At 41.8% G+C, this 27,922-nt stretch overlaps 1 protein-coding gene and 1 long non-coding RNA gene across 6 annotated transcripts in view; one reads left to right on the forward strand and one right to left on the reverse strand.

The window, feature by feature from the left end:
* Positions 1-27,922, forward strand: part of PALM2AKAP2 (PALM2 and AKAP2 fusion) — a 269,580-nt gene that overhangs the window by 87,593 nt on the left and 154,065 nt on the right. For all 5 annotated transcript variants that reach the window (XM_059873431.1, XM_059873432.1, XM_059873427.1 and 2 more), the window contains exons 4-5: positions 22,664-22,778; positions 23,396-23,417. In XM_059873431.1, the coding sequence (XP_059729414.1) occupies positions 22,664-22,778; positions 23,396-23,417 (137 nt within the window). The remainder of the gene's footprint in view (positions 1-22,663; positions 22,779-23,395; positions 23,418-27,922) is intronic.
* LOC132341634 (uncharacterized) lies at positions 781-10,950 on the reverse strand. The gene is made up of 3 exons (XR_009490278.1): positions 10,762-10,950; positions 10,351-10,478; positions 781-867 (listed from the first exon to the last, which is right to left on the reverse strand). It is a non-coding gene; the product is annotated as an uncharacterized LOC132341634 (long non-coding RNA).

The following is a 27,922-nucleotide window of genomic DNA, read 5'->3' on the forward strand; positions in this document are numbered from 1 at the left end:
TATCCAGAATCACAGCCTCCTTTAAAAATAGTGTAACTATACTCAAAATAAAAGTCTGGTGGAAATCAGGGACCAGAATATCAACAAGCATTGCACTGAACTGTGTTCAGCAGAGCTCTTTTTGGCAGACCACTAGAAATGTGTTATATTTGATTTATCCCTTTAAACTTCTCATTCATGAACATTTCCTTGCGTCTGCTGGGGAATCACCATGACCCCACAACACATCAGCCCTGCAGCAGACCATGGTTTCACATCACCACTGTAACTTTCTTCTTAATGTCTCTGTCTTAACACGAGCTCTCTGCCTGCTGTGCATGGTATTCAGGGCTCTTGTCCCTCACAAGCCAGGGCTGTCTCCTTGATGACTGTGACCACTGGAGAGTTAACTCCCAGAAGGCACAGATTGCCAGCCCATAGGCTGTTCCACATCTGGAACAGCTTCTTCCCTCTTGTAACATTTACAGCTGGAAGGGTCATTGTCGTATTTTAGACTGTGTGATTAGCTTTGGTGGGAGCTATTATAGTTTCCTTTTTGCCACAGGATGCCAATGGATGATCTGTCTGTTGTTTTTAAACCAAGGAGACGTAGGTGAGAACTGGAAGCACAACAGATGCAAAAATTGCCATTTTCATTTTATTTTCCATGGCATCCTGTGAGAAGTCATCCCTGGTAAAGTTGTGCTGGTGCTGCACTCAGTGGAAATATTTTATTTTTGTAACTTGCAGAAGTCATAAGGATGATCTGCTTAGTGGATAGTAAAGAAAGCTTTACTGACCTTGTCATGCATATTCACCTGCACCACAAAGTGAGGACTTGGTGTCTTCTCTTCAGTTTGGGGAAACACAAAGGCCGCTGGCGTCTCACTAAGATTACAGAAGATGCCATTAGTTTATCAAGTAATTTATATTTTCATATTTCCAAAGTATCCACAAAGAGGTGCTTCAGGGGAGTAACCCATGGAAAATGAAGCCATGGACTTTCTCTTTTTGCCATATTTTAAAGGAAAATGCCTTCTTTGACATGCAAGCCTAATGTATGTGTGGACTGCAGGAGAAAACTTTGGATGGATACACGTTCAAGGTTATTTGTTGAATAGTGCAAATATACATCCCCAAAGACCACATTTTATGCATTCTTTGTTTCTGGAGTGATAGCAAGGTGGCTTGCATTCATTTATCTTACAGTAAATAATAGCAAAAATATTAAGAATACATTTTTATCTGAAATAAAAAATAATTTTCTTAAAATTACAGTAGCTATGCCAGAGAGGTCTGTATTCCTAAAAGCTGCCACCAAGCTTTTATGTCCATGTGTGACAATTTATTGAGGGTTAGTCTCGTATATATATGGTAACAGTATCCCAGACAATTATATTCAGGAATTGTGGGCATTCAGACCCCTAAAGAAGCAGAAAACTTTTATCTGCTTAAGAAACTGACAGATTGCCTGGAAGATTTTATGGAATAAAACCTCCTGAGTGAAAAAAATAAAAAAGTGAAAGAAGAAGAAAATAATTTTGGGGGAAAAAAAATCTGGATTTTATTTGCATGCATATATTACTAGTGTTGTATCATAGTTTCCAGTCTTTAATCTTGAAACAAAATATATCTGCTCCTCACTGAAATAATCCAAAGACTGGCAATGTTTCCAAAGATACATTATTTTTAATACTAGAAATGTTTGAATAGAACATGAAGTACTAGAAAGTTGCTTTCATGTCACAAATGCTACCATCATAACAAGGATATAACAGAGAATCTCTGTGTGAGGAAAACCTCCATAAGAAATTTTTGGTGCCTCCCCGTGTTGCCTTAGGTTTTGAAATATCACCCTGATGTTATTTTAAAGAGTGACGTAGCCTTTTTGTATGAGTTGGCACACCTGAAATTCTCACATCTGTATAACGTGCTCCCTAGACCGAGGACGCTGTAAGGAACAGGAAATGAGAACTTTAATTCAAGCCAAGCCATTGTTTTCCATAATATTAAAAAGGGTACAGCAAAATAATCTGCTAAATTCAATGGACAGAAAAATATGGACTTTTTTTGGACTCTGAGATGTTATATTTTAACACTTTACAGTTTCAAAATACCTTGTTTTTCTAAAAAATTATGGTAATTTTGGAAGTGAAAATTAATAGATTCTATTTATTTAATAGATTCTATTATTAGTGATAAAAATTAATAGATTCTATTTATTTAATAGCTTCTATTATTAGTGATAAAAATAATAGAATCTATTAAATAAAACAAATGTTTTTCAAGTGAACTATAGCTAAAAAGCTGTATTTTGCCTCTCTTCTCAAAAGCTTTCTATTTTTTTATTCAATGCCCACTAGTTTCCTCCTGCCCTACCCACTGGCACTTGCTGCATCTATTCCTAGTACTCTGGTTTGGACCTAGACAGGGGAATCCTGTGTTCAGCTTGGTCTGGTCTTTCTCCTGTAGGCTGAAATAATGGGTGCTGCCACATTCAGTAACATTAAACTCACACATGCTGTTGTATTCTTACAGCATTTGGCAAACTTTTTAAAATCTGGAGCCTAGAAAATTATTTCTGTCCTTAAATTAGCTGTGGATAAATTAGCCCTTGAAAATAAATTCTTCCAAATATGCTACCCAAGGTCCATCTGGTCAAAGAAAAGGAAAACAAAAATGAAAATTAAAAAAAATCAAACCCACAAACAAAAATCACAAACAAAACAACCACAGGAAAGACAATATAGTACACAAAGCACTGAGTTGGGAAACAGCTAGGAAAATAGCTAGGCATCCATCTTCCATCTACAATTTGATGTAGTTGCACTCAACTAATATTGTCAGGATGAAAAATAAGCAGACTTCTTATGCAAAACCAAAACTTTGTTGTTAAGGTAAACCAAATCTTACCAATCTAATTACTGACCTGTTTTTAATATCAGTCAAAATATCATAGGAGGAGAAGGAGAAACAGTATTACATAAAAAGTCTGCAGAGCAATAGCTGCAACTGTTATGTCTCCTAGCAGCTGCCCTTTTCTCTGTTGCTAGAGTTACTCTTCCACAACTTCTCTGGGTCCATCACAGACATAGTTAAAATATATGTCAAGTTATCAGCATCTCAAACTCTTCATCAAGGTAAATATTATTCTGATTGTGAGGGTCTCTTCCCTTTTCTAGGGGGAATGTGGTGTAGACATTGCTGGTTTACTTTTCTTCAATTTGGAGTCCATTTGGAGCAATTCTTATTTTTTTTCTAACAGCCTTTATACCTTGGTCTTTCTTCATGGGTCTGTAATTCCATGTCAAATCAGCTATATATGTATTGCATGTGTTAGATAGAATCATGGAAGCACAGAATGATTTGAGTTGAAAGGGACCTTTGAAATTCATCCAGTCCAACCCTGTCTTCCTGATTTTTTAAGATTTTCTAAGCCTATTGATGTTTACATTCTTGTAGCAAACTTTCTCACATACTTTCTGTAAATAACTTATTGTTTTGCATTCTTTTATGGAGGAGGAGAAATTTGATGGACTGTTGGTTTGTCCAGTGCCATTGGAGAGGTGGCATTTTCACCCTCCAATCCACTGTCACTTTTGGAAAACTATAAATGTTGGAGTCAGAAAATAAATTTCCCTTTTTCTCCACCTTGAGAGCAGCAGTGTGTGCACTTGTGTTTTTTTGTGTCCTATAGTGACATCAACCCCCTGCAAAAAGCAATGGCATCTTCAGCTTAGGTCAGATTGCTCAGAGCTCCATCCAGCCTGGCTTTGAACACTTAGAATGATGAGGCATCCACATATTCTCTTGGAAATCTATTCCAGTTTCTCTCTATCCACACCACAAAAAAAAAAAAAATTCTTCCTTATATCTATATTAAATCTACCCTCTTCTAGTTTGGCCCCTGTCCTATGGATATGAGTCCAACTTTGAAAAAAAGTCTGTCCCCATCTTTCTGACAAACCTCCCTTAGGAACTAGGAGGCAGGGTCCACCAAGAGCCTTTTCTTTTCCAGGCGGAACAACCATAGCTCTCTCAGCTCTTCCTCATAGGACTGATGTTCCATACCACTGATGATTTCCGTGGCCCTCCACTGGGCTTGATCCAGCAGGTGCACATCCTGCTGAAGCTGCAGCCCACTGAGCTGGATGCAGCGCTCAGGTGCAGAGGAACAGTCACCTGCCTTGACCTGCAGGCCGTGCTCCTTTTGAGACTCGTTCTTTGCTCTCCTTGCTGCTCCTAGAGCTGTTTTATCTAGCTTTAGGTCTTTATCTGACCACTGTGAACGTGCTCATTGCCAGTGTCATCATTCCACCCCATCCTCCTGCTCACAGTACACTGCATCTCTTTCCAGGCTTCAGCTGTGGCATCAAGCCCATGTTCCTCTGCGTGGAATGACTACAGTGGCTTCATATGCATTTCCTTCCACAGAACAAACTGCTTGGCACTGCTGTCTGTAGATCACAGCTACACCATACAGTTATACAGATATGTGCAGAAGACAAAGGGGGCAAGTGCAGAGGGACCATGACAAGTCCTGAAGTCAGGACTTACAAAGCTATTACAAAGCTTGGTGTCTGTTACAAGCAATAGTGCTACTGTATTTACTGTGTGGCACTGCTACAGAGCTGATTAGATGTTATTTCTCCTGTCTATAGTCTATGTAGACACATACAAACTTACTGAAATAGCAAAGGTTTCCAGCTGTGCATGCTTATTTGCACTGGGACTAATAATTTCATACTTAAAACTAATTTGGTGTCCTGAAATTTACAGATCAAGGTTGTAGTGACAATTCAGGAGAATGTGGAACAGTTTGTCATTGTTACAATTACCAAGCTCCAGATGTATAGCTCTTCCAGAGACAAACTGTTGAACATGTAGAGTTCTCCACTGAGGAAGGTCCAAGCAGGCCAAACAATTTTTCAAGAGATGAGAAAGTGAATGTATTCAGTCGGCTGAAGACAGAAAAACTGGTAGACCATGTGCTCACTCAGCTCCCAACATTTCATGAGATTAAAATAAAGTTTATTAGGTGAGGATCTTCCAGTCTTTTCTTTCCATTTTTCTGAGGTACTTCTAATGCAACAGGACAAATTTGCTATAAACACTTGTGCTGATGCTGAAAGTGGAAAATGCCGCTGCAGAGGCAGGAATCTCATGCTGGCACCTGAAATGTTGAAATACCATCCTGTGCTCACATTCTCCAGCATTATACCTTGGTTTGAGCAATCATAGTTTGTACCTGGACAGTGTGGAAATGGTTGTGGATTTTGGAGTCAGACATGGATTCAGGTATGTTCAAGGGCTCTCTGAGCAGCCACAAAAAGCTATCAAAAATCCCAGATATTTATTGTTGCTCTCATAACCTGGCAGCCTCATGTGGGATGCAGAGGAGTGGATGGGCAGTGCAGCTGTTCATGTGTTCATCCCCAGTCTGGTCTGCTTGGAGGCAAAGCACCAGGACAGGACTTGGTAGGCATGACACTTTGCATTGCAGCAGTTTCCCTTCCAGGACTGCCAGTTCAGTATCGTATAAAATACAACCATGGTTCTCTGAGAACTTAAAATTATTTTAGCACATCACTTTCCCATTTCCTTGACTCTCAGTAGTTTTTTGTCAGGGAAGATATCCCTGACAAAAAAGGGCTATATCTCACGGCTCCTGGCAAGGTTTCCTCAGCACCCCACTTGCTGTGGTGCCCTCCAGCTGAGTAATTCCCCTTGTCATCCCCCACTATGCAGCTGAGGACAGAATTCAGTGAAACGTTGCACACCATGTTGCCCTTCCACTGCCACTGGATTTCTAACTTCCCATAAAAACCCACATGCCAAGCTCCCTGACATCTGCCACGTCCTTTCTGTTGTCACTCTCTCCTCTCCTGCAGAGGTTTTTCTCCTTTCACCTTGCAGTGAAGAATATTGTTGAAGTATTCGTGTGCATACCTGGATGACAGCTGGCATGTGAAGTGCTCTGTTGGGGACAAGCAGGACAAAATGCCATGGAAAAAGCTGAGCTGTTACAATGCCTGAGCTCGCTAGATGGCCTCATACACTGCAGAGAAGCTCTTCCTCCAGCACTCCCCTCTTGTAAATTCTGTTTATGCATGCAGCAGTAGGGACATTTTAATTATTATTTTCCCTTCTTTTTCTTTTTTTATCTGGAACTGGATCCCTCTTTTTGATCCTTTGCTGCTGTGGTAGACCTTTTTCTGTCCCCTGGGCCATGGCAGCCAGTTTGTGGAGCAATTTCCAATTATCTAAGCAAGCCACACAGCATGCAGCAGGAATGGGAAGCAGAAAAGAAAGCTAGTATGTGACCTTCATGATAATAATATACCATAAAAGTACAAGGTTGTGCAGGAGCACAAGCATTAAGTTTAACATTTGGTGCCTTTCTGCAGTGCTCCCTGCATCCATGGATGTATATTTAGCATGCCTGTCTAAAGGTTTGTCGTATTACACATATTAGGGGAAAAAACTCTGCTAAACAAGCATTTCCTACACGGTGACGTGTCTCCACAGAATCTTGTTGTGGGAAGAGTATGAGGGAGAGGTAAGGGAGAATGAGAAAAGATAAATAGATGTGCAAAAGGCACTGGATATTTAGCAACCTGTAAGAAAAAGTTGCATTTGCCTGCCATATTCTCTTGTCTCCCTGGCCACAGTTTTTGAGAGCACTGCTATCAAGCAGGTATTTACTATAGTACTGATTTCAGTGGTGGGAGTTGGAAACCGAAAGAAAAGAAGGGCTCAAACTCACAGTCAGATCAGCAGATTGCATCACCTAGATAAGCCATGATAATAATGGACTATGGCCCACCAGCAGCCCTCTGCCAATGCGGGTAAAGCACAGCTTCAGCCCTTTCACTGGGATATTTAGTGACCATATTCATCTGCTGGTTCTTGGCTGAGAGGTTGGCTGGACAAGATCCAACAGCTAGACTTATTTTTAGACCTATTACCTATCCATGACTACTTACATCATGTGCACAGACATAATAAACTGAACATAGCTCTTCCCACCTTTTGCTGGTGTGCTGTTGGCAAAAACCATTCTCATCCTTTGTCCTGCATATTTTTTCTACTTAATGTATGACATTTTGATGTTTGCAATTGTATTGACCTGTCCAAAAGCCATAGGACCCCTCAGTTTTCTTTCCTACCAGACTGTAGTACCAGGAAAACAGTGGCAAGGCAGTCTGCCTGGTACCTTTGAAAACAGTTTCTACTTTCTGTCTCAATGACACCCACCTAAGACAGTCATAGACAGAATGATAGTGAGAGCTGTGCTTGTGCTTCAGGACTGGGCAGGAGCTCTGCAACACCTCTGAGCTCTTTGGAACAACCACCTACATGAGAGCAAGCACATTGTCCTGTCACTTTTAGGTTCAAATGTCAAGCCATCCAAAAGTAGCCTGAATCAGGCAGCTCCAGTTTCAGCTTCTAAACTGGGGTTTGTGTCTTTTACAAAACAATCAGTGCAGAACTTTTTGAACTCAGCATAAAGTCATCCACTTGTTTCCCAGCAGTTTTTTTAAGGACTTCTTCACCTCAAGACTTTGGTACTTCCCAAAGACATGTCAGTGAAGAAGACGGAAGCATGTAAATGCAGAAGGACTTTCTGTTAAGAGGATTTCTTGATCTTGATGCTAAAAGTCCCTGACACAAAGCAGGAGGCACACAGTGGGGTGATGAGCAGAGACCAGAACAGTTCTGTAGCCAGAAAGCCACAAGACCACTCAGTGTGGCTTTGTATCACAAGGGAGAAGCCAGAGATGCGTAAAGGCACAGCTGCTTTGGGCACAGAGTGGCATCTTTACACGGTCCTACCTGCCAGTCTTAAAGTAGCATGAGGTGGAAAGTATCAGGACTCCTGTGCCAATATCAGAAAATGTCTCTTTGTAACTGCTTGCAGTAGCTGGCATGAAAATGAGAAGCAGGCGGGAAAAAAAAAAGTAAAGGAGGGTGGAGTGAAATGGTGATGTGGATGTTCCACACCACAAATGAGGCAAAATTTGTTAGAGGGGGGCATGACCAGAAAACCCACAGCTCCTTCAGGGACTGTCGTGCTGACAGGAGCTTGCACGCTGCCTGCAGAGTGTATACCAAGGCAGCTGCCAACAGCAGACCTGAGAACTGTAGGCAGAGCCAGGGAGCTCAGCCACAACTGAGGCCAATTACAAATGAGGGAGAAATAATTTAGACAGTTGGTGGTGTCCATCTGGCACTTAATGACTAACCAGCCAGCCCTTTGGCCAGTCATCTTGACAGCCTGCTCTTCCAACTGCCCTTGTCTGGTGGTAGAAATAAAGCAGTCAAAAGCATTCCAGCACCCAGAACATTGTTGCTGTTCTCAGTTTTTATGCCATATTTCAAATAAGGCCTTTTTAGTTTGATTTTATTTTCAGTCTGTCCATTCCAAAGCACTGGGACAATTTTCCTAATTTTGAGCTGTCACATTAATGTGATTACTTTTTAAGTTTTGAGTTAGAGATACACTTCAACATTGGCTTACATCCAAGTGTTCATCTATTCAAAACATTGGAACTACATACACACCTACAGTTTGATACCTCTTGTTTAAATTCAAGGCTTTGAGTACTGCTCTTTCATCTACTGCCTGATTGCTTCAATTGTAAATGTTCATAGATGAAGAATGATCAAACAATAAATCTGGAAAAGGGTTCATCACTATACACCAATTGGCATGAATATCACAGAAGACAAACTTTGAAGAACACCTTTACCACTTTTAAGCTGTTTTTGTACATCTCAGATGGCACCTACAGATATCTCCTGCAACCTTAAATTCCCATATCCTGAGTATGTGCACACTTGCCTATATGAAGTAAACTGGGAAATGGGCCCCAGCCTTCCCAATACTATGGACATTTGTGAAGTCTTTGCCCTTGATCTCATGTTTTAGACAAAGCAAATTAAAATGATCTGTCAGTGCTGTAAAGCAGTTTTTTGCAATGGTCTCATATTTATTATTACCCATTCTTACAAGAACTTACTTTGTTGGAGTGCCTTGTTCAAATACCAACACAAAAACCATAGCAGGCACAGAAAAGAGATAAGGAGGTCAATTGTACCTGTAAGACCAAGAATGTTCATGGTTTTGCCAAAACTCAGCAGAGGTTTTCTCCTGTCCAGGATCCCTGAGCATAAGGAAGACTGCGAGACTCAAAACCAGACAAAATTAAATTAACCACTTAGACTTCAGGAAATCCCTGCAAAATTTTAGCCTCTTTTCTCAAGTTACACAGCAGAAATTTCCAGAGATGTCACATGGACCATCTCCCCTTGCTACCCATCCCTCAATACCATCGTTCCAGGCATAGAGATGGTTTTCACAGTCAAGGAGACTGTGTGAGGGAGGTTCGTCATAGTCCTGGGATTCACTGAAACCACAGGAAGTGTACTAGCTTCTCATGACCAGCTAGCCCTGGGATCACAGCCAGGACCCCATCAGGCTATATTTGGCTTTCTTCAGCTTGCTGCAGAAAGGATAATGAACCAACTATAAAGTAATTTATTAGGAAGTAGGGGGCTACCATACTGGTACGTGCTTTGAGGTTTTCCTCTTTGATATTTTCCCTTAGAAAGGCAGTCCTGTGCCATCTCTCTGCTATGATCAGCTTGAGGTCAGCCATCAAAGCATGGACCCTAGCATGGTTTTAGAAGTTCTCTTAAAAATAAAGATTTATAACCCTTTTAAAACCAATCCCATTCTACAGATACTGTACTGGCTGCTTTTTGTGCCACTGAACCAAATCAGCTCAGATGTCTGCGTTATCCTGATTCTGAAGCTCTGCAGCTCTTGGGAAGTCTGGGGTCAAGAATTTCACCCCTCTGAGACCCACGCAGGCAGGAAGTCATCAGCTGACTCCTACCACAAACATGCAGCACAAAGTCAAGGCAAACTTTTCAGCATTCCACTGTTTAAACTTTACTTCATTCCAAGTTTTCATGAGCCAGCAAGGGGGACTAGAAAAGCATTGCCGTATTATTTAACATAATCTCCTCTTTTTTTTTTTATTTTATTTTATTTGAGCTGCAGCACTGTCAAGGTTCAGATAGCAATGACTCAGGTCTGGCTGATATTAGGTAATGTGGAGCAAAGGGCTGGAAAAGGGAGCCTCAAGTAATATCAAAGCAATTATTCCCACTCATTTCTTCATTAACACGGCTCTGTAGCTGGGTCTATTCGCCACTATAGTTCAGCAATAGCATCACACTTCCAGGGATCTCTCTGTAGGTTTATAGATGCTGTCCAAGAACAAACTCAATCTTATAATCTGTCCACAGCGCAGAAAGTTGTCTTAGACTGTACATGAAATCCAAAGATGTGCTCATGATTACCTGAGCAGTTGGGATGGTCTAGGAGCTGGTAAGCTTGATTTCCAGTAAAGGCTGAAACATCACCCAGAGGAGTGCAGCATCCAGGTCTTTTGCTCTTCATGCTGTTGATAGATACTTGTGAGAGGCGTCTGAAATAAAAAAATTAATCATGAAATTCAGAGAGTTAAAAAATGAGATACAGGCATTGTGTGTAGAAGGCCTGGATAGTTCTAGCTCTTCTGGTCCTCTAGTGGTGTGGTGGCATTAGATCATTGCAGATGAAATCCTGTATCCTCGGAAAGTGAAAGCCAGGCTCTGTGTGACAGAGATAAAACTAGAGCCATTCCTGTTTAGCGTATAGTCAGTATTTCCACAGCTCTCTATATAGACCCCAGGATGCTGTAGACTTGCTGCTTTCACCTATTCACCCACCTTCTCCTTCTCCAGGGGTGGTAAGCGATGTCTTGAGCTGGAATTCATTCATCATTTTATGGTATGATTTCATTCTTGCCCAGCTGAGAACAGCCAACGGGAAAAGAAACTGTGCTTTGCGCATTGACATGGAGTTACTGCCACAGGTCCACCTTTCCTGAACTTGTATGCCAGAAATTAGTGCTGGGAGTCTGTGAAAGGAATGGCACAGACCTCTCCATGTGCCCAAGAGGACAGGAGGCCTCCCCTGCCGGTAGCAGCAGCACCACCCACTAGCCCAGTGAGCACTCAAAGAAAATGACAAGAACAATAGCAGGAAATGTCTAAGGGTGGAAACAACAAACCAAACACAGCCCAAGTTTCTGGGGGCTTCCTGATTGGCTTGATTTGCCTCATCAGGAGCACTTTGGATAACCTTGGAGCTACCCCACCAGGGCAAAACCTCTCCCCAGTGAAGCCGTGTTTGTTCCAGTGGCTTTCTGGCACATGGGGTTGTTTGCTCCCCAGCACGAATTAATAAATAAGCACAACATAAAAGCCCTAAGGTAGATCAGATGGAGGAAGCAGGATCAGGACACTGCAGTCATCATGCTCAGGGTGGCAGCAGCTTGATGCATCTCTCACTGCTCTCAGTGTAAAGTCTGCCCATTCCCATGGGGCATGTTCCTTGCCTCGCGTCAGCCTTCACCCTGGAAAAATGAACTGTGAGTTCCTGTAAGTGGATGACAGCAGAGAACAGATTTGCAAAGCCTAGATCCAAGAAATTGTTTGTAACAAGAAACAAACAAAACAAGTTACAGCTCCTACTGGGTGTTCCCCTTCCTGCTGCTCTTTTTCTGTTCCTATTGGCAAGCAGTGCAGGGGAATGGATCTGTGTATTTTTGAGGGTCATGCAATATGGGGAATTTTTAAAGGGATCTAATAAAGTTCAGTGCCTGACGCATACTGACTGTCAGTTGCACATGCCATCTAGTTCCTTTGTCAAGGACTGCTGAGGGCATTTACAGGTTGAGGCAACTGTGACTAAAGCACAGCACAAAAGGCAAGGAAAAGTATATTCAAAAATGTCGAAGGGAGGCAGATGGGATCCCTGTCAGTTGCAGCTTTTTATGGTAGTTGTGCTTTAATAGCCACAGGAGAACAGAATAATCCCACCGTTATAAAACTTTGATTGGGTTTTCATGAATTTTCTGGGGTTCATTTTTATTTTTAGTACTGTTCTCAGACTAAATTCAGTAAACTACATGGTGTACCTCAGGTCAGAATGCTGGATGCTGGGCAATGCTTTTTGCACCAACAAGTAAGCTTGTAAGCACCATTTTCCTTGAAACAGCCCTTTTAAGACACCACAACAGGAAGCAAATTGGTAATCCCTTGTTTGCACCAGAAGTCTATTACAAGGTCCATGCGGTTCTTAGCAACAAATATGAGTCAAGTCAAACCAAAATTATGGAAATCTCACAGTGAATATAATTAATAACACCATCTAACCCATCTGCTAAGGATAAGCATGGTCTGAAGTACAATTGGGCTCTATTGTATTGGCAAAATGTATTGGATCAAGATGGTGGAATGGAGGCAATATTATTTGCTGGAGACTACAGCAAGTATACAAATAGATAGCTATGACCCATGATTGCTGTTTTTGCCAACCCTGCCTTTCTAATTAATAACTGCAATATCTTTTCATTGCCGTATAAAAGACTCACTTGCAAGTGCTTCTATACCGCTAAATGTTAAACATGGTGAGGGCACGGAGGGATTCCAATAGCCCAAAATGGGAATTCTGCTAGGAGTGTAGTACTGGTTCCCAGCAATAGAGAACATGCTGCCACTGACTTTGGATGGAGGCAGTGTTCTCTCTAAACAGAAAAAAAAGACTGAGCAGAAGGTTGAGTGGAAATAACCTCTGCAGGAATCTAAGGAAGAAAAGAAGGAGGGGAAGGGAGAGAAAGGGAAGGGGGGGTAGGAGGGGAAGGAGACTGTACCAGGGAAAAGTTTGTCTTTCGCTCTGGGTGTGCTCTTGAGTTCTGCCAGGCTCAACTCTTGTACCATGGCCTTTGGCCCTGCCCTTCACTGCAGCGGCCCATGGGTGGCTGAGAGGTACGACTCTGCAAGAACTGCTGTGTGTGATCCTCGTCAGCTCCCTGCAAACAACAGATGGGAGCACAGACAGCACCTCCCCAGGTCTCACATGCAGACAAAATAGATAGTTGAGGAAAAAGCTGCAGAGACCTGAGGTCCAGACAGAAGACAACATACCATCTCCAGCCTTATCTAACAATGTTTCCTTTAAAACCAGTCTCCCATGTGTTTTGCTTTTCAATGCAGCACTGCCTGCACTCTGAGCTTGCAGAATTTTATGGCATTTCTGCTGTAGCCCCTTCAGAAAAATGTTCCTAAGCACCACATCTACATGTCTTTTGAACTCTTCCAGGAACAGTGCGTGCACCACCTCTGTGGTCAGCTTGTTCCAATGCTTGGCAGCCCTTTCGGTGGAGAATATTTTCCCTAATATCCTATCTAAACATCCTCTGGCACAATATGAGGACATTTCCTCTTGGGTTGTTGCTTGTTACCTGGGAGAAGAGACTGATCGCCACTCTAACATCCTTTCAGATGGTTGTATAGAACAGTGATATCTTCCCTGAGCCTCCTTCTAGAGTCCTCCCCAGCTTTGTTGTCCTTCTCTGGACCTGCTCCAGCAACTCGATGTCTTTCTTGGAGTGAGGGGGCTCAAAACTCAGCACAGGACTTGAGGTGTGGCCTCATTGGTGCCAAGGAGAGGGGGAGAGCCACTGCCCTTGGCCTGCTGGCCAGGATGCCATTAACAGTGCTGGCTCTCTGGGCACACTGTTGGCTCATGTTCAGGCAGCTGTTGACCAGATGGGTTCAGATGGGTGGCTGACCAGCACCCCCAGTTCATTCTCTGCAGGGCATCTTTGCCACGCTCATGTTCTGTCCTGAGCACCCCATGAGCCTTAGCAGCTCATTTCTCATGTGACACTATAAATCAGAGACAAAAGGCATATTCCCAGTTTGTACATGGGAGGCTGAAATCTCCTCAGAGAAAATACTTTCAGTTTTGGTTTTTTGTATAATTTCCCTTCACTTAAAAAGCTGATGGAGATTTTCCAGGCCTCCTGCCTTTCCTGTAAATGCTTCTAGGTAACTCAGTGTGCATCTCCAGGATATCAGTATGTACAGAATTTGCAGAAAAACATCCTCCTTCCTTGGCAGCTTGCAGTGTGGGTACTGCATAAGGTCATGCATTCATTTTGCTAGTACATCTGCACTAACCTTGGGTAACTGCAGCAGCAAGCGCCGGTGCACGATGGAAGAATGAGCACTCAGCCGTCATCCTCCAATTGCTCTCCCTCTACTTCTTGGATCTCTCCCAAGATATAAATAACACAAGCCACTGTACAGCTGAACTGCTGGCATCTGCCGCTAAACCTAAACGAATTTCATGTGCATAGCTGCTACGAGCCAACAAGCTGTTTTTCACAGGGCTGGCCACACCTGTGTTGCTTTTTAAGTTTCTGGGTGCATGCTGCTGTGTACAGGGACTCTGTGCTGGGCATAATTGTGCTTGCAACCCTCCTTCACCCGGACCACATCTTGCAACAAAATAAAATGTAATGACCAAAAGCCACACTGGTGTGGTAGTCCCTTGCACTCTTGTGTGTTCTCAGATATCCCAGGACATCTGTCCTGGTGCTCATCTTGTGAATTTTACACTAAGCCATGGGAAAGCAAGCAGGTTTCTGCAGGATTCAGTGTCTTTCCTGAGTCGTTGTACCTTCACCTTTCAGTTGCAAAGTACAGCATATATCCTCTCTCAAATGGCTATTTTATCTTCCTTGCCTTTCTCCTGCCATCCCAGTGAGTACCAAACAATTGCAGATGATGCACCTCTGCACTTGCAGTGTAAGTCCTGTCTGTTTTCTGAAATGACAACCTGTCTGTCCAGACATGAAGATCTGCATGTCTGGTTCTTTGCAGGCTAAGCATTTTATATCGGTTGTGGCTCTTACTTCATTTGCCTTAATATTTTGGATGCTGGCCTGTGAAGATCCAGAGGCAGGAGGCCTGGATCTGGGAGGAAAGAATAAAATGGGAATAGTGTAAAGAGGAGAGAAAAAACTCAGCTTCAACAGGAAGAACCTAAATTACCATTTTTATCTTACCTGTCTGGGCCAAGAGACCAGAACACTGTTGCCATTTCTTTTAAATACAGGTGGTCCAGAGGCTAGATGATTCAGTAGCCAGATGCTACCAGGGCAGGTTAAGGTATCAAGGTGTTTACTTGACTGATTAGTGACTTGGTCAAATCTGCCAGGTTCTGTCTGGACCCTGGTCAGGAGCACAAACATGAGCTTCCTGATCCAAACACTGTTATGAGCACACAGAGAAAGTAAGTAGACTCTGCTCTTTCACCTCTTTGATCAGTGGCCACTGGACTGGGTTCAGAACAGGGTTTTTTTTAAACTTTTTTCCCCCTCTGTTCCCAAAGGAGGGCCAAGCCATGTACTCCTCTGCTCTAAGGGCAAGCATCCAAGGCATAGTGATTCACTGATTTCCAGTCAGTGATCTGCCGTCTCCAGAGTCAGTGGGAAGTTTTTAAGGTTGTAATCTCACCCAGACTGGTGACATCTCCCATTTGAAGAAAACTGGAAGAATTTGGCTTAGAAATGTTTACACTGGTAAAAGTCCAAAAACAAGTGTGGGCTATAAGTGCCATGAGGGCAAAAAGTTATGTGTTACAGTGATATGAGAAAATCATACCAGGCTGAGGTAACATTTTAAGAAAAGAAAAAGCCGCTCTTGAAAAAGTAGTTTCAGTTAGAGGAAGAGTCACACCAGAGTGCTGAAGGTTCCCATATTTGAGAGATTTAATGCTGTATCAGGCAAACCTGATAGGCAAAAGTTAATATGCAAGCATTGTTGATTTGGCAAGGAAAGGGGCTCAACTGTATAACTTCTTCAATTCCAGGTCAAAAAACTTGCATTACATTAAGTCTTCTACATCCAGGGCAGGTAACATTGTAGTAGTTAAATCAAAGTAATGGTTGCTGTGTTTTCCACCTCATCCTGCTTAACTCAAGAAGTCCTGTGGCCAATGCTTGACTTGGTCACCTTGGTTTGTCTAGCATGGATTAACCTCATCCTACACTAGGCAGATGCAGAATATCATTATACTGCTCTCTCTGTGTATGTGTGCATACACATTTACTTCAGCTTGCAAAGTGATTTGTGGAGTTTTACTTCTCTTCTCAAGTTCCTCAGGTGGTACTGGGATGCAGGTTTTCCAGGTGGAGGGCATTGTTTCTCTTCTCATGTGTTCAGCAAAATTGATGTGGACTACCAGAGCAACTCATTCAGCATCATGCCTGAATCTCATATTCAAGCCCTGGTTGGCAATGAGGGATTCCCAGTTTTTCAAGTCATGGAGGTTTTGCCCTTTCAAAGATGTTAATTAAGTTTGCAGCTCTTGAATTTCAGCTGCACTCTGTAAACAACAGTCTGTTCAAAATAGTAAGATGTGCCCTGCCAGCTTTCCTCTTTGAAAGTGAGCTGGTTAAAAAAGGATGATTGCTGCAAAAAGACTAAACTAAGAGGCTGTGAATTACTCAACTCTGAAATCCCATTTCAGCCCGCAATAGACCTGATCAAGCAGGTTTTTGCCATCAACACTGGCTGTATGCTGATACAGAGTGACATCCACAAATGGTCCTACTGGCTTCAGCAACAACTGCTGCTGTTTGCTAAGAAAACTAAGCCAACATGGAAAATAAACCGAAGATTACTCAGTGATTTCCCCCCTCCCCTACAGCAGACAAAGGGTACTGTTCACAGCTGTGGCATGTAGATTTCAGCTCCAGTTTCATAGGCATGCTGGCTTACAGACAGGTTGCTGGTGCTTGAGAGTTGGTACAGGTAATAGGAAGTTTGTCAAGGGCTGAGGTGCAGGACTAGGATCCACTTATGTTGGTTTAAAAGACTCACATATCTTTTGGGGCACCCTTTTCCCTTGCAAGTTCATTTTCCAAGGTTGTTCTGAGCCTGGGTAAGCTAACAGGTACCCTGCTGCCCCTAAAAGAAATGGGAATGAGAGGCCCATGGAGCAGAACATTTTTGTCAGTAAACTTTTGCAGAAGGCCCTGTACTTCCAGGACAATGAATCTTACATGTGAAGTTTCAGTTTCTGGTTTTGCTGTGTGGTCAAAAGATACCTGAAAGCAAAATCCAAAGGTACAGAATGTAGAGATCAGTTTCATCCCTTCAGGCAAGAACAGTTATGCCTAAACTTGGTGTTTAATTCTCTGTTCAGTAAATATCAGGGGTTTGTTGCAGTGTTCTGCTTGTGAATCTGCCATTTTAATACTGGCTGTAACACCTCACAATGTTCAGCTCTGAGACCTGATACTAATTACAGTCTGTTTTGTGGCTTTTATATCAATTTGATTTATGGTATCAGTCAAGCAATAGCAAAATAATTAGTTAAAGTTGAACCATCCCCCACTCCACATATGCATCCGTCACCTTTTCCCTTCAAGTGTTTACTGTGATTAGGTCTTTCCTGTTTTTCTCTTAAGTTCTGAATACTTGTATACTTTCCTTGTTAGTTCTGATGAATGTTCTTTTTTACACTGACATGCCAGTGTGTATGCTGCAGACATAATTTTTATTACATTTCTGCTTTCACTGCAGAAATTGAATGAGTGTTTCTCAGGTTCAACTCCAAATGCATAGTTATCACAGGCTAAAGAAAGTGGTCCATAAACCTGCAGCTGTTCTCCCTGTTTATAATGCTGTTACCCTCCTACCCTGAAAAACAAAACACTGCTAAGCCAAATGTAGATACCCCTAGAAGTCTGTGTCTGCTAGAGTTAATTAGCTGGATAGACAAGGCTGTTTTCTTCAGGCATAGTTCTGCTGACTTAGGATTTGTGTGTTCAAACCAGTGTGACTGTGCATCAGCATCTGCATTCACAGAGTGAATGCCCCACAGAACCATGCTCAGGATCTCTTGTGGGGTCGAGGAAAGGCATCTTGGGCCAGAACTTCTGCTTTTAAGCAAAGAGGAAAATGATAGGCCAGGTTTGTGGGTTTCAACATCTCAGTGTGGGAAACGGAAGAAACAGAGGAAATCCTTCACCTGAGAAAGTGCATTCAGCACCTTCAGAGCACAAAGCAGAGTCCTGTATCCAAGCACAATGTTTGCTGGTACTGAGTGCTAAATGTAAATGCACATGTACACATACCACAGTTCCAAACCTCGCCTTTTGCCTCTTCACCTCTTAGCTCTCCCTGCTTAACTCCCCTTATTGTCACCTAAAATACAGTATTCTGTCCTACCTAACAGCTCTTGTGGTCCATATCCCTGCATCTCTTCAGGAGAATTCATATCCTCTTTCTGCCTCTGGTCTTCTCAGAAGCTGCCCTGGCTGCCTTGTCCACATTCATGTCAGGCCCAGTTAGGTCAAAATCCTATCAAACACACAGACCAGGCTTCCTTTATCAGTCTGGTACATCTCCTTCCCCTGCAGTACTATAAGGTTCTGGTCTGAATTTTGTAGGTCTTGGTAGCAACAGAGTCTAAAAGAGAAGGCCTGTAAGTAGCCTTATAATATATTTTCCCCCCATCATTCAGGAGTTTCGAGACCCAGCTGGAAGAAGCCATGATCATCATGGCCTGATCACAGCTGGCTCTGCTTTGAGCAGGAGGTTGGGCTAGAGACCTCCCAAAGTCGTTTACAGCCTTTATTATCCTAGAAGCCTGTAGTCTTACTGGCTGAGAATCTGGGTTGCCCATATGACAGCAAAATGCTGTCCAAAAGACAGCATCCTTTCAGCTGTTTGTGGTTCCTTCCTCTTCCAAGCAGGGCAGCACTGCTAACATGAGAAGGAAAGTCACTTAGCTTCCTAGTTTATACAAACAGCCCCCCTGAAAATCCTCTTACACTCGTGGAGGCTTATGCAGCCATCCATCAGAGAAAGCTGCAGGACAGACAAGCAGCAAGGCAGGTTTGGCTTTCTGAGTGACAAGATTTCCCATTTGCTTCTGTGATAGTTGGGAAAATAGGACTCTAATAAAATCACTGAAACAAAACATGGCTCGGCCATGCCACAGCAGCCCCAGACCCTCTGACCCAATTTTCTTTTTATAGAAACAGTTTAGCAAATCTCAGTTATCAGGTAGCTGCCTGGGCCAATGAAGCAGAAATACGAACTAAAGCTGTCTGGTTTATCTTCTGCCTTATCTGAATCTGCATTTTTTTTTTTCTTAATTTTCTTCCCTAAAACACTTCAGATATTGCAGTTGTTTGTGTAACTGGCCATCTTTCAAAGGCCAGCCCAAAATCTGCTAAGGAACAAGGGAATTGAAGGGTTTCCTTGCCAGGTGTCAAATGACAATTAGGCATATCCTTTTTAAACTGGGCTAGAAGAAAAGGACATTCTTTGATATTTAATGGGTTTATACAGGAAGAATGTAAGGTCTTTGTATATATATGTATGTGAACATGTGCACTCTGAATTAATTTATTGCTCTTTAAGCCATTATACAACATGTTGCTCAAAACAGATGTGATACTAGTGCATTTATTTTTCAGACCAAATTCACGTGACTCTTTTGTGTGTTGCTATCAAAAAATCAGGCACTTCTCCTTACCATTGAGCAATTCTGATTATATGGAACTCACTAAAAAAGTAAACCCTGCAAAGCAACTTTCAGTTTGCACTATTTAAATTTTTTGCATAGCTGGACCATATGTAAAAAGACAGCCCAAATAAGTGGTGAGGACTCTATGTTAAAATTTTTCTGGAGCTCTGTGGTACCCAAGTGCTTTACTAAATATATCCAACAGTTGACTTAGAAACTCTGACCCTGAGTATTTATGTTACCTCAGCTGAGGTGGCTCAACCCTTAGGTCTAGAGAGTACAAATTAGAGCAATGTAAATTTAGCAACAATGTAAAAAGCAACCTCCTGTGGATACCAATGTCTGGTATATGACCCCTGTGCTAGGTAACAGGTATATTCTCATGAATGATCTGTATTTTTCCTGCATTTTTTCTGCATTCTATAGAGAGGCTGGGTGACTCTCAGTCTAACTGTACTGATTTCATTGAGAAAAAGGCAATTTGCCTTGATAGGATGAGTTTTATGCATTCTTCAGTGTCATACAGAAGTTCTCTGTTTCTAACAGCTTCATCCATGTTTCTAAATCTTGGTAGCTCTGTCTCCATCTTTTTCCTCTTCAGCAAGTTGTTGTTGGTATCACTTCTAAAAGAAAGTGATAAAGGCATTCAGGAGAAACAAACAAAACCAAAAAACCTGAGAACAAAAATCAGAACAACTAGATGTCTTGTCTAAACAAAGTACCATAATGTCTTAATGTCTCATCTGCCCAACTCATTTTAATGGTCAGGGTAGGCTGGCACAAAGGAAACAGAAAGGAAGTGAACCAGGAGGGGGAAAACCAAAAGAGCAAGCAGTCAGAAAGTAAGAAAATATAGATCAAATCAGTTGCTATCTGTGCATATCCAAGTGCACATGTGCATGTGTTAAAAGCAGACTTTCTCTGCAAGACCAAACAATTAATGACCTTCTCCAATCTGAGCTGGTGTACAAAAAATTAGTGAATTATGATGACCCCAGATTAAAAGGAGTTTACTTGCTTATAACCATGCATCAAGTGAGTTGCCTCATACACTCAGTTTTTATTCATAAGCTACTAAGTAATGTCCACTTCATTTGAAAAAAAAGGGCTTCTTTTCTCTCCCTCTATTTTATTGTTGCTGACTTCTACACACTCCCATTTTTCAGTTTCTTTCCACATAAAATAGCAAGCAAAATCTACTAGTTTACAGACTACACATCCTGAAAATGCTGCTTAGTGATTCATTGGGGAAGAAGTGAAATATACCAGTGAAGCCTGACTTACCCAACCACACAATTTGTTTTTACCAGTCAACACAGCAGAATATTTCAAATGTCTTTATCAGCAAGGTACAAATGTATGTGAATCTACAAATCAATCCAAGGCATGGAGAAGGAAAAGAAGGCACCTAGCTGGGGACTTCTAAGTTCTTTAATTCATCAAGAGTGTGGTAAATGCCTGACCTGAGTGACAAATTAATTTTTCACTTCACCACATATTCTGAAAAAATCAAGATTAGAAAGTCAATATAGAAGAGGATATTTTCAAAAATTTCTTCCTGAATAACAACATGAGGGGGAATATTCATCCTGGATCAAACTGTTCCATTGCAGCAGAACAAAATACTTAGTTACTCTTTTTTGATCTTTTATGTTTTTTATTGTTTTGGAGAAAAGATTAAATGGATTGAAGCAGTACTTGCCAACAGTTCATTTTTAAATTATTGCAATTAAGCCATTTCAAGTTAGTGATTGAGGGTGTTACCTTTAATGGCAGTTCAACAAATCACCATGAATCTGAGACTATTAAGGATTCACATACTTTAGGAGAATAAAATCTGCCTTTTCCCATCTGCAACAACTTGAGCCTCCCTTTCCCTCCCTCTAATGAAAAGCATTATCAGTAAGTGCCACAAATCTTTCATCATCATACAATTAAAAAGTGAGAAAAAATTTCCCAGGTGGGTGCCTAAAGTTAGACCCCTGCATCTATATTTAAGCACAAGAATTTCATAAGAAACTCAGTTCTGTCAAAGAAGCAATTCTTCCTTCTCTCCTCCGTACATCATCTTCTCCATGCTCTCTGCCTTGCGATTGAACAAGCATTAGCGGAGTCCTGAGCTGATCAAAGCTGCAAAAGAGCAAAAATGTGTCCTTTAGTGTGGATCAGTGTCCTGATCCTTCATTTGAAAAGTTGTGTTAGAAAGGCAGGAGCAAGCAGCCATGGGTAAGGAAAGTACTCGGTCATGCTGGTCTGTCACATTGAAGGAAATATGGTTCAACAAGCTATGAGCAACCACAGATCTTTTGGTAGACAAAAGAAGTTTTAGGTAACTATCTCTGTCCAAATGTATTTATCTTGGCTTTTTATATATATATTTTTTTATTATTATTTTTTAAATTTTTTTTTCAAAAGTGAGCAAACAAGAGCAGTGGCACACCTAAAAGGAGGAGAGCAGGGAGAAGGAGGAAATATTCCTGCATCTGCATAAATCATGTCAATTAAAGGAGGTTTGAGTTAAAGTAATGGAGAATCTAAGCTCTATTAAAGTGTATTCCAAATCGTAATCAACTCATCTTAAGGTGTGAGGTCTCAGCCGCTAAGTCTTGGCAAGAGAAATGAGAGTGCTGAGTGTTTATTGCCTAGCAGAATAAGTTTATTTTCTAAACTATGTATTTTATTACCCAAAGTCTCTGGGGACCCCAGTGTCTTGCAGTAACAGTAGAAAGCACAGATAGCTACCCCAGAGGAGAGTGGGCAAAATATGGATTCAAGAGAAACTCCGACCACAACTGGTTGACTGCAAGTTTCCAACAACTATTAGCAGTTTCATTGTCTGGAGTATGGAAACATTAGAAGACACTTATTCCTCTAAATACCACCGCATATTCATAGTTATATCCTGCACTGTGATTTCTGAAATGAAAGTAAAAATCAGACATGTTATGGGAATTGGAGTGAAGGAATACTGAAGTATATTTTTAGTTCATCTGTATATGCTTTTGTGGAAGTGGATAAGATAATCACTGTTTTTCCTGTAAATAGATCTGTTTGTTTTACAAATAATTCATGGGCCCTTCATGTATTAGAAAATCAGTTGTGAATAATAAGAGATAAAGTTGTTTCTGATGACTTTTGAAATGCCAGTAAATATCTAGGAAACTCTCTCTCTCATTGAACTAATTTTTACATTTTATTTTTGTGTGTATGTGCATGTCTGTATGTCTTCCACAGACTGGAACAAGAAATTCAGAAATTAGAAAGTGAAGAATCACAAATATCTGCCAAAGAACAAATAATTTTGGAGAAACTAAAGGAGACTGAGAAATCCTTTGACAACTTGCAAAAGGTATTTAAAAAAATAAAAAAGACTCTTGGGCACAGATTGAAACCAAAGTGTACTCTTAGCTCAATTTGGAAGCAGTAGCTATAATTCATGCACTTAAGGAGAGATTGAGGGCAGTTGCAGAGCACCTAGCTTAAACCAGTATGAGCATGACTAGAAAAGACACAATGGCATCAGGTCTATTCTGGTTGGGTTTTTTGGGTTTTCCCTTGCATCCCAGCTTTTTTTAAAGAGGGATTTCAGAGGTTATTTCCCTGCCAGCAGGGAAACCACGTGAGGTTTAAGGGGGCTTTCAGCCCCGCTTCAAGGTATCAGCAAGATCCTGAGAGTATTTAAAACTTCCCTGCTCTCATGGCAACCAGAGATAGTAGCATTTGCTGCAAATGCCGCTTCAAAATCCTACAGCCTGCAACAAAAGCAGAGCTCTTCATACAGTTGTACCATGTCCCCCTCCTTCAGTCTGTGATGGCACCTAAATCCAAGGAATAGCAATCACAAATACCCATCTAAAATTTCCAAAGAACCATAAAAGCAAGCCTAGCATAAAAATCAAGATGTAAAGCAAGTTAAACCCGAAATATTAAAGGTTTAACCAAACATCCTATTTTTTCCCTTCACAGAGTTTCTCCCACCAGGATGGTGGTAAGTGCCTTTTTATTATTGTATAGCTTTGGGTTTAACATGAGTCGTTACTATAGCTTTGTTGCAAATGTTTAAAGAGTGGGTTTCTTTGCTTCATTGTGTGTTTCTGATTCTTGCTAAAGCCATTACCTTTTTCTTTGGTATTTCTATAATGCAAGCACAAACGTCACTGTTGTGGTAAAACAGTATTACTTTGGCAGAGTTCCACCTCTTATGCTCACACAAAGGGAAAGAACAGCATGAATAACTTAAAGCAGATATGGTACAATTTCTGTGTTACTGACCCCTTTCAGCAGGTGATAGCTCTGCACTGCAGACTCCTTCTCACCTCTCTGTGGTCAATCTTCTCCATTGTATGTGCTCATGCTCTGTTTATAACCAGCTAAATTCCATGCAGACTCTTCCTAGTACAGAGGAACAACTATTAAAAACAGATTATTTCACTGATGAACAATATTCTCCATATGATGATTCTTGCAGAAGGAAAACATCACTTGGTTGGATGAGGATGTAGTAATCCCTAGCTTATTAACTCAGTGTCATGCAAAGTGTGATCTATACAAAGTGTGAGCTGTAAATTTAGGTATCTGAGTGAACAAATAATATGCGTGGTTCCCAGGATGCTGGAGAGACCCTTGTAGTGCCACCCCAGGATCCTTAGGACCCTGGAAGGATGTCATGCTAAGGCATCTGAAGATAAATATGAGCCCCAGATACTAATTTTCAGTACATGTCTTTGAACTGACAAAATACAGCTGCTGTCAACTGTATTGTGAATATAGATGAGGAACATGTAGGATGATCCCAAAATGAAAACAGTGGGATACAGTGGATGTTACTATGTAGTATTTGAGCTGACTTGGAGCTGTCTTTTCCAGGTGATTAATACTACTTACTAAAGAGGGCTTTTTTTTTAAGTCAAAGACCTAGTTCAGAAATTTTCACTCCTGCTAGCAATATAATCTAAGTTTTTTATTAAATGCTATTGTAAAAAAAAAATATATCTCAGATAGTTTGTTCCATTGTAACAACTTAAGTCTTCCTTCTCTCTGAAGGATTTGAATTTGGGTACCACAAAGTGGTAGTTGCAAATATTTTGTACCTTTGCAGGGTTACACCATGGTCATTAGTAAGATTCTTAAATGGGAGCAGTGCCTGCAGGAATTAGCAACCAAAGTGCTCAGGAGCTTCTATGACTCCTGCAAGGTGCAGCCTGCATCTTCATGGGTCTTGTAATAGCAAAGGAAACAAAGGAACCCCTAGCTAACAATTATGAAGTGCTAGTTTCCCTGAAGGTCTGTAGCAATGTAGTATTTCATTAGGTTCAAAAGGAGCCCTCATGCTCTCCAGATTTTGCCTGCTTCCAGAAGCTACCTTCCTGACAGACTTAGCCAGAATTAAGGACAGCTTGTAATTTCTGGAAGGTAACAAATAACTGCAAAAATATGCCAGAGTGAAGAGAGCAATTCGTGCAAGCAAATTGAGCAGGAGGTTACATCTAAGTGAACCAGTGCCTCTCCTGTCTCCTGTCTCCTCTCCCTCTCCCTCTCCCTCTCCCTCTCCCTCTCCCTCTCCCTCTCCCGCTCCCTCTCCCTCTCCCTCTCCCTCTCCCTCTCCCTCTCCCTCTCCCTCTCCCTCTCCCTCTCCCTCTCCCTCTCCCTCTCCCTCTCCTCTCCTCTCCTCTCCTCTCCTCTCCTCTCCTCTCCTCTCCTCTCCTCTCCTCTCCTCTCCTCTCCTCTCCTCTCCTCTCCTCTCCTCTCCTCTCCTCTCCTCTCCTCTCCTCTCCTCTCCTCTCCTCTCCTCTCCTCTCCTCTCCTCTCTTCTCCTCTCCTCAGGAAAAAGGTAGGAGCCACTGGATAGCCCAGGAAAGCTGTGTAAAACACAGACACAAACCAACAATGACCTGTTTGGGCAATTTCTTCAGTTGCTGCCACATCATGAAAGACTCCCAAGTTCATACATCTCATGTTTGTTTGTTCTGTGTCCCTTTATTGTAAATGCAGTGACAGTACAAACATTTTTTTAATCTCACCATTGTGTTCCTGTGTATAATTTTGTGGTGACAGAGATTTTGAGTGTGCAGGAAGCACTACTAGAGGATGTTCAGAGCCCAGGGAGGTCCGAGCAAAGGCTATAAGGGAAGGGAAGAAGTGGTGGTGAGCACCAGTGACTGATCAGATGGCGCTCTGTCCTTCACGGCTTTCATAGAAAAAAAAGCTGTGTTTGGCAGTGAGAATCTCTGAGCTTCAAATCATCCAGGCACAATTAACACAAATTCTACGTTTTCCAGAGTAGAAACACACTGCCTTCACAAATCACTGTGTAAGAGAAAGTAGAGCAGAAATGCCGAGGCTGGGAGCTGTGGCCCTGTCACCTTCAGTTGTGACTGCCAGCACTGTGGTGGCTTGCAGCTGACAAGCTCTCCATTAAACAATGTCTGTGATGATGTTAAGCATTACATCATTTGTTGATGCTCAGGTCTGCAGTCAAAACCAGGCATGCTGCAGTGCTATGCTTCATGCACATCATGAACAAATGGAAAGGAGAGAGCTCTTGCTCCATGTATGTATGTTTATTTCTCAATGTATATATAAAATAAAAGGCACATGAAGATCTGATGTAACTCCCTTGCCTGCTGAATTTACCTTAGAGGTAAATGCATCCTCTGCAATATTTGGCTGTTTGTATGCAAACTATTTGTTACTACTTCAGCCACCATACAGAAGCCACAATTACGGTAATTGGACAGTTTACACAAGTCTCTGTTTGAATTTTGTATGTATTAGCATATATTTGGCCAAGAAGTGGTCTAGGAAACCTGACCAGAATTATTTAGTAACCAGAATGTTGTTTAGAGACTCTTCTGGTTTTCTGTCCTCTGATCTTGACAAGCTGTGCAGCCCAAGAGCAAAACGGACCAGTGTGCCCTCAGAGGAGTTAAAAGTACAGGTCTTTGAAGGGTTCTTTCCACATGTCCTGTAAAAATTCATCAGCAATTGACTTTCAGTTGTAGGATTTTGATAACTTTTAAATTCAGTCTCCATCAAGAGCTGCCACAATTACAGCTCCTCTGGCTACCTGAGTAGAAACCATTTATCACCACACTTGGAGTGCGACATGTGAGTCAATTTCCTACCCATCTCACACATGAGTCTTGGCCAGGAGAATAGTGTGGGAAGCAGTGTCAAAAGTTTTGCTGAAGTCTAAATAAACATCATCCACTACTGTCCCCATGTCAATAGAATATGTTATTATGTTGTAGAAGGTGATTAGTTAGTCTGTTGTGAATTGTCCTTGGTAAATCCATTATGGCTTTTCCCAGTCATCTGCTTCGTTTTGTTTGTAATGGTTTCTAGGATGAGGCATTCTGTCATTTGCCATGGGGACAAAGCATTATGCCTCCTTTTGGACCCTTTTCCTGGGTCCTCTTTTGGTCCATTCTTGTGGTATGACATTTTTGCCTCTTCTAGTCATCAGGGACATCCACTGAACTCTGTCTCTTTCAAATATTATAGACAGTCTCCTTACAAAAATGTCAAACATTTTCTTAACACTCTTGGATGTGGATTTTTGGACAAAAAAGGAGAAATCTGCCTTGTTACCATTGTTAGTGACTAGCTTCCCTGCACTACTTAAGCAGTGGTCTTGTGTCTTTCCTTCTATTTGTGAGCTTCCTGCTCACAAATACTGAAGAAACCTTTCTTCTTGACATTTTTTGCCAGCTTTAGTCCTAGCTGATCCTTAGCTTTCCTGCCTGCATCTCTGCATCCTCCTAGCAAGGTGCTTGCAGTGCCCAGCGGCTAACTGGCTGCCTTTCCACAACCAGTATGTTGCCTTTTCTGCTTTTAATTACACCTAACAGTTCATTGTTAAGGCAGGGAAAGAATAAACCATTCTTGTCCTTTCAGCAGGCACTCTCAAACTACTCACAGCACTCACAAACTCCTTTGACTTTCTTGGATGCTTCCACTGGAATTTCTCACAGCTAGGCTCTCGGCATATTAAAGTTATCTCTTCCAAAATTTAAGGTCTTTGTCCTACTACTGATCTTCAGTGTTCTAAGCAGGACCTTAAATTCCACAATGTTTTCTCACTGTATCCAAGGTGTCATTGGTTACCAGCGTAAGTCAAATAAATCTTCTTGGCTTGCAAGCAGTAAATCTAGCAATGTGCTGCTCCTAGTCAGCATCTGTAGGAACAAGGAGTCCGTAAGATATTCCACAAACCTGATGGATGGCATCAGGCGCACGGTTGTTTTGGGGTTTTTTTCCAACAAATGTATGGGTAATTGAAGCCACCCTTGAAGACTGGGCTCAGTTGGCCCAAGACTTCACTGAGCAGCCACAGTAAGGTTTTGTTGGCTTCATCATCCTGACAGGGAGGCCAATGCATAACACCCTCCTTAGTGATGACCCCTCTAATCAGGATCCTAAGGCATTAGTTAAATAAAACCGGCATGGTCTCCACAGCTCTCCTCTATACATGCAAATATCTCTGCCACATGA

This window comes from Haemorhous mexicanus, chromosome Z (assembly GCF_027477595.1).
Source record: "Haemorhous mexicanus isolate bHaeMex1 chromosome Z, bHaeMex1.pri, whole genome shotgun sequence".
Taxonomy (NCBI): domain Eukaryota; kingdom Metazoa; phylum Chordata; class Aves; order Passeriformes; family Fringillidae; genus Haemorhous; species Haemorhous mexicanus.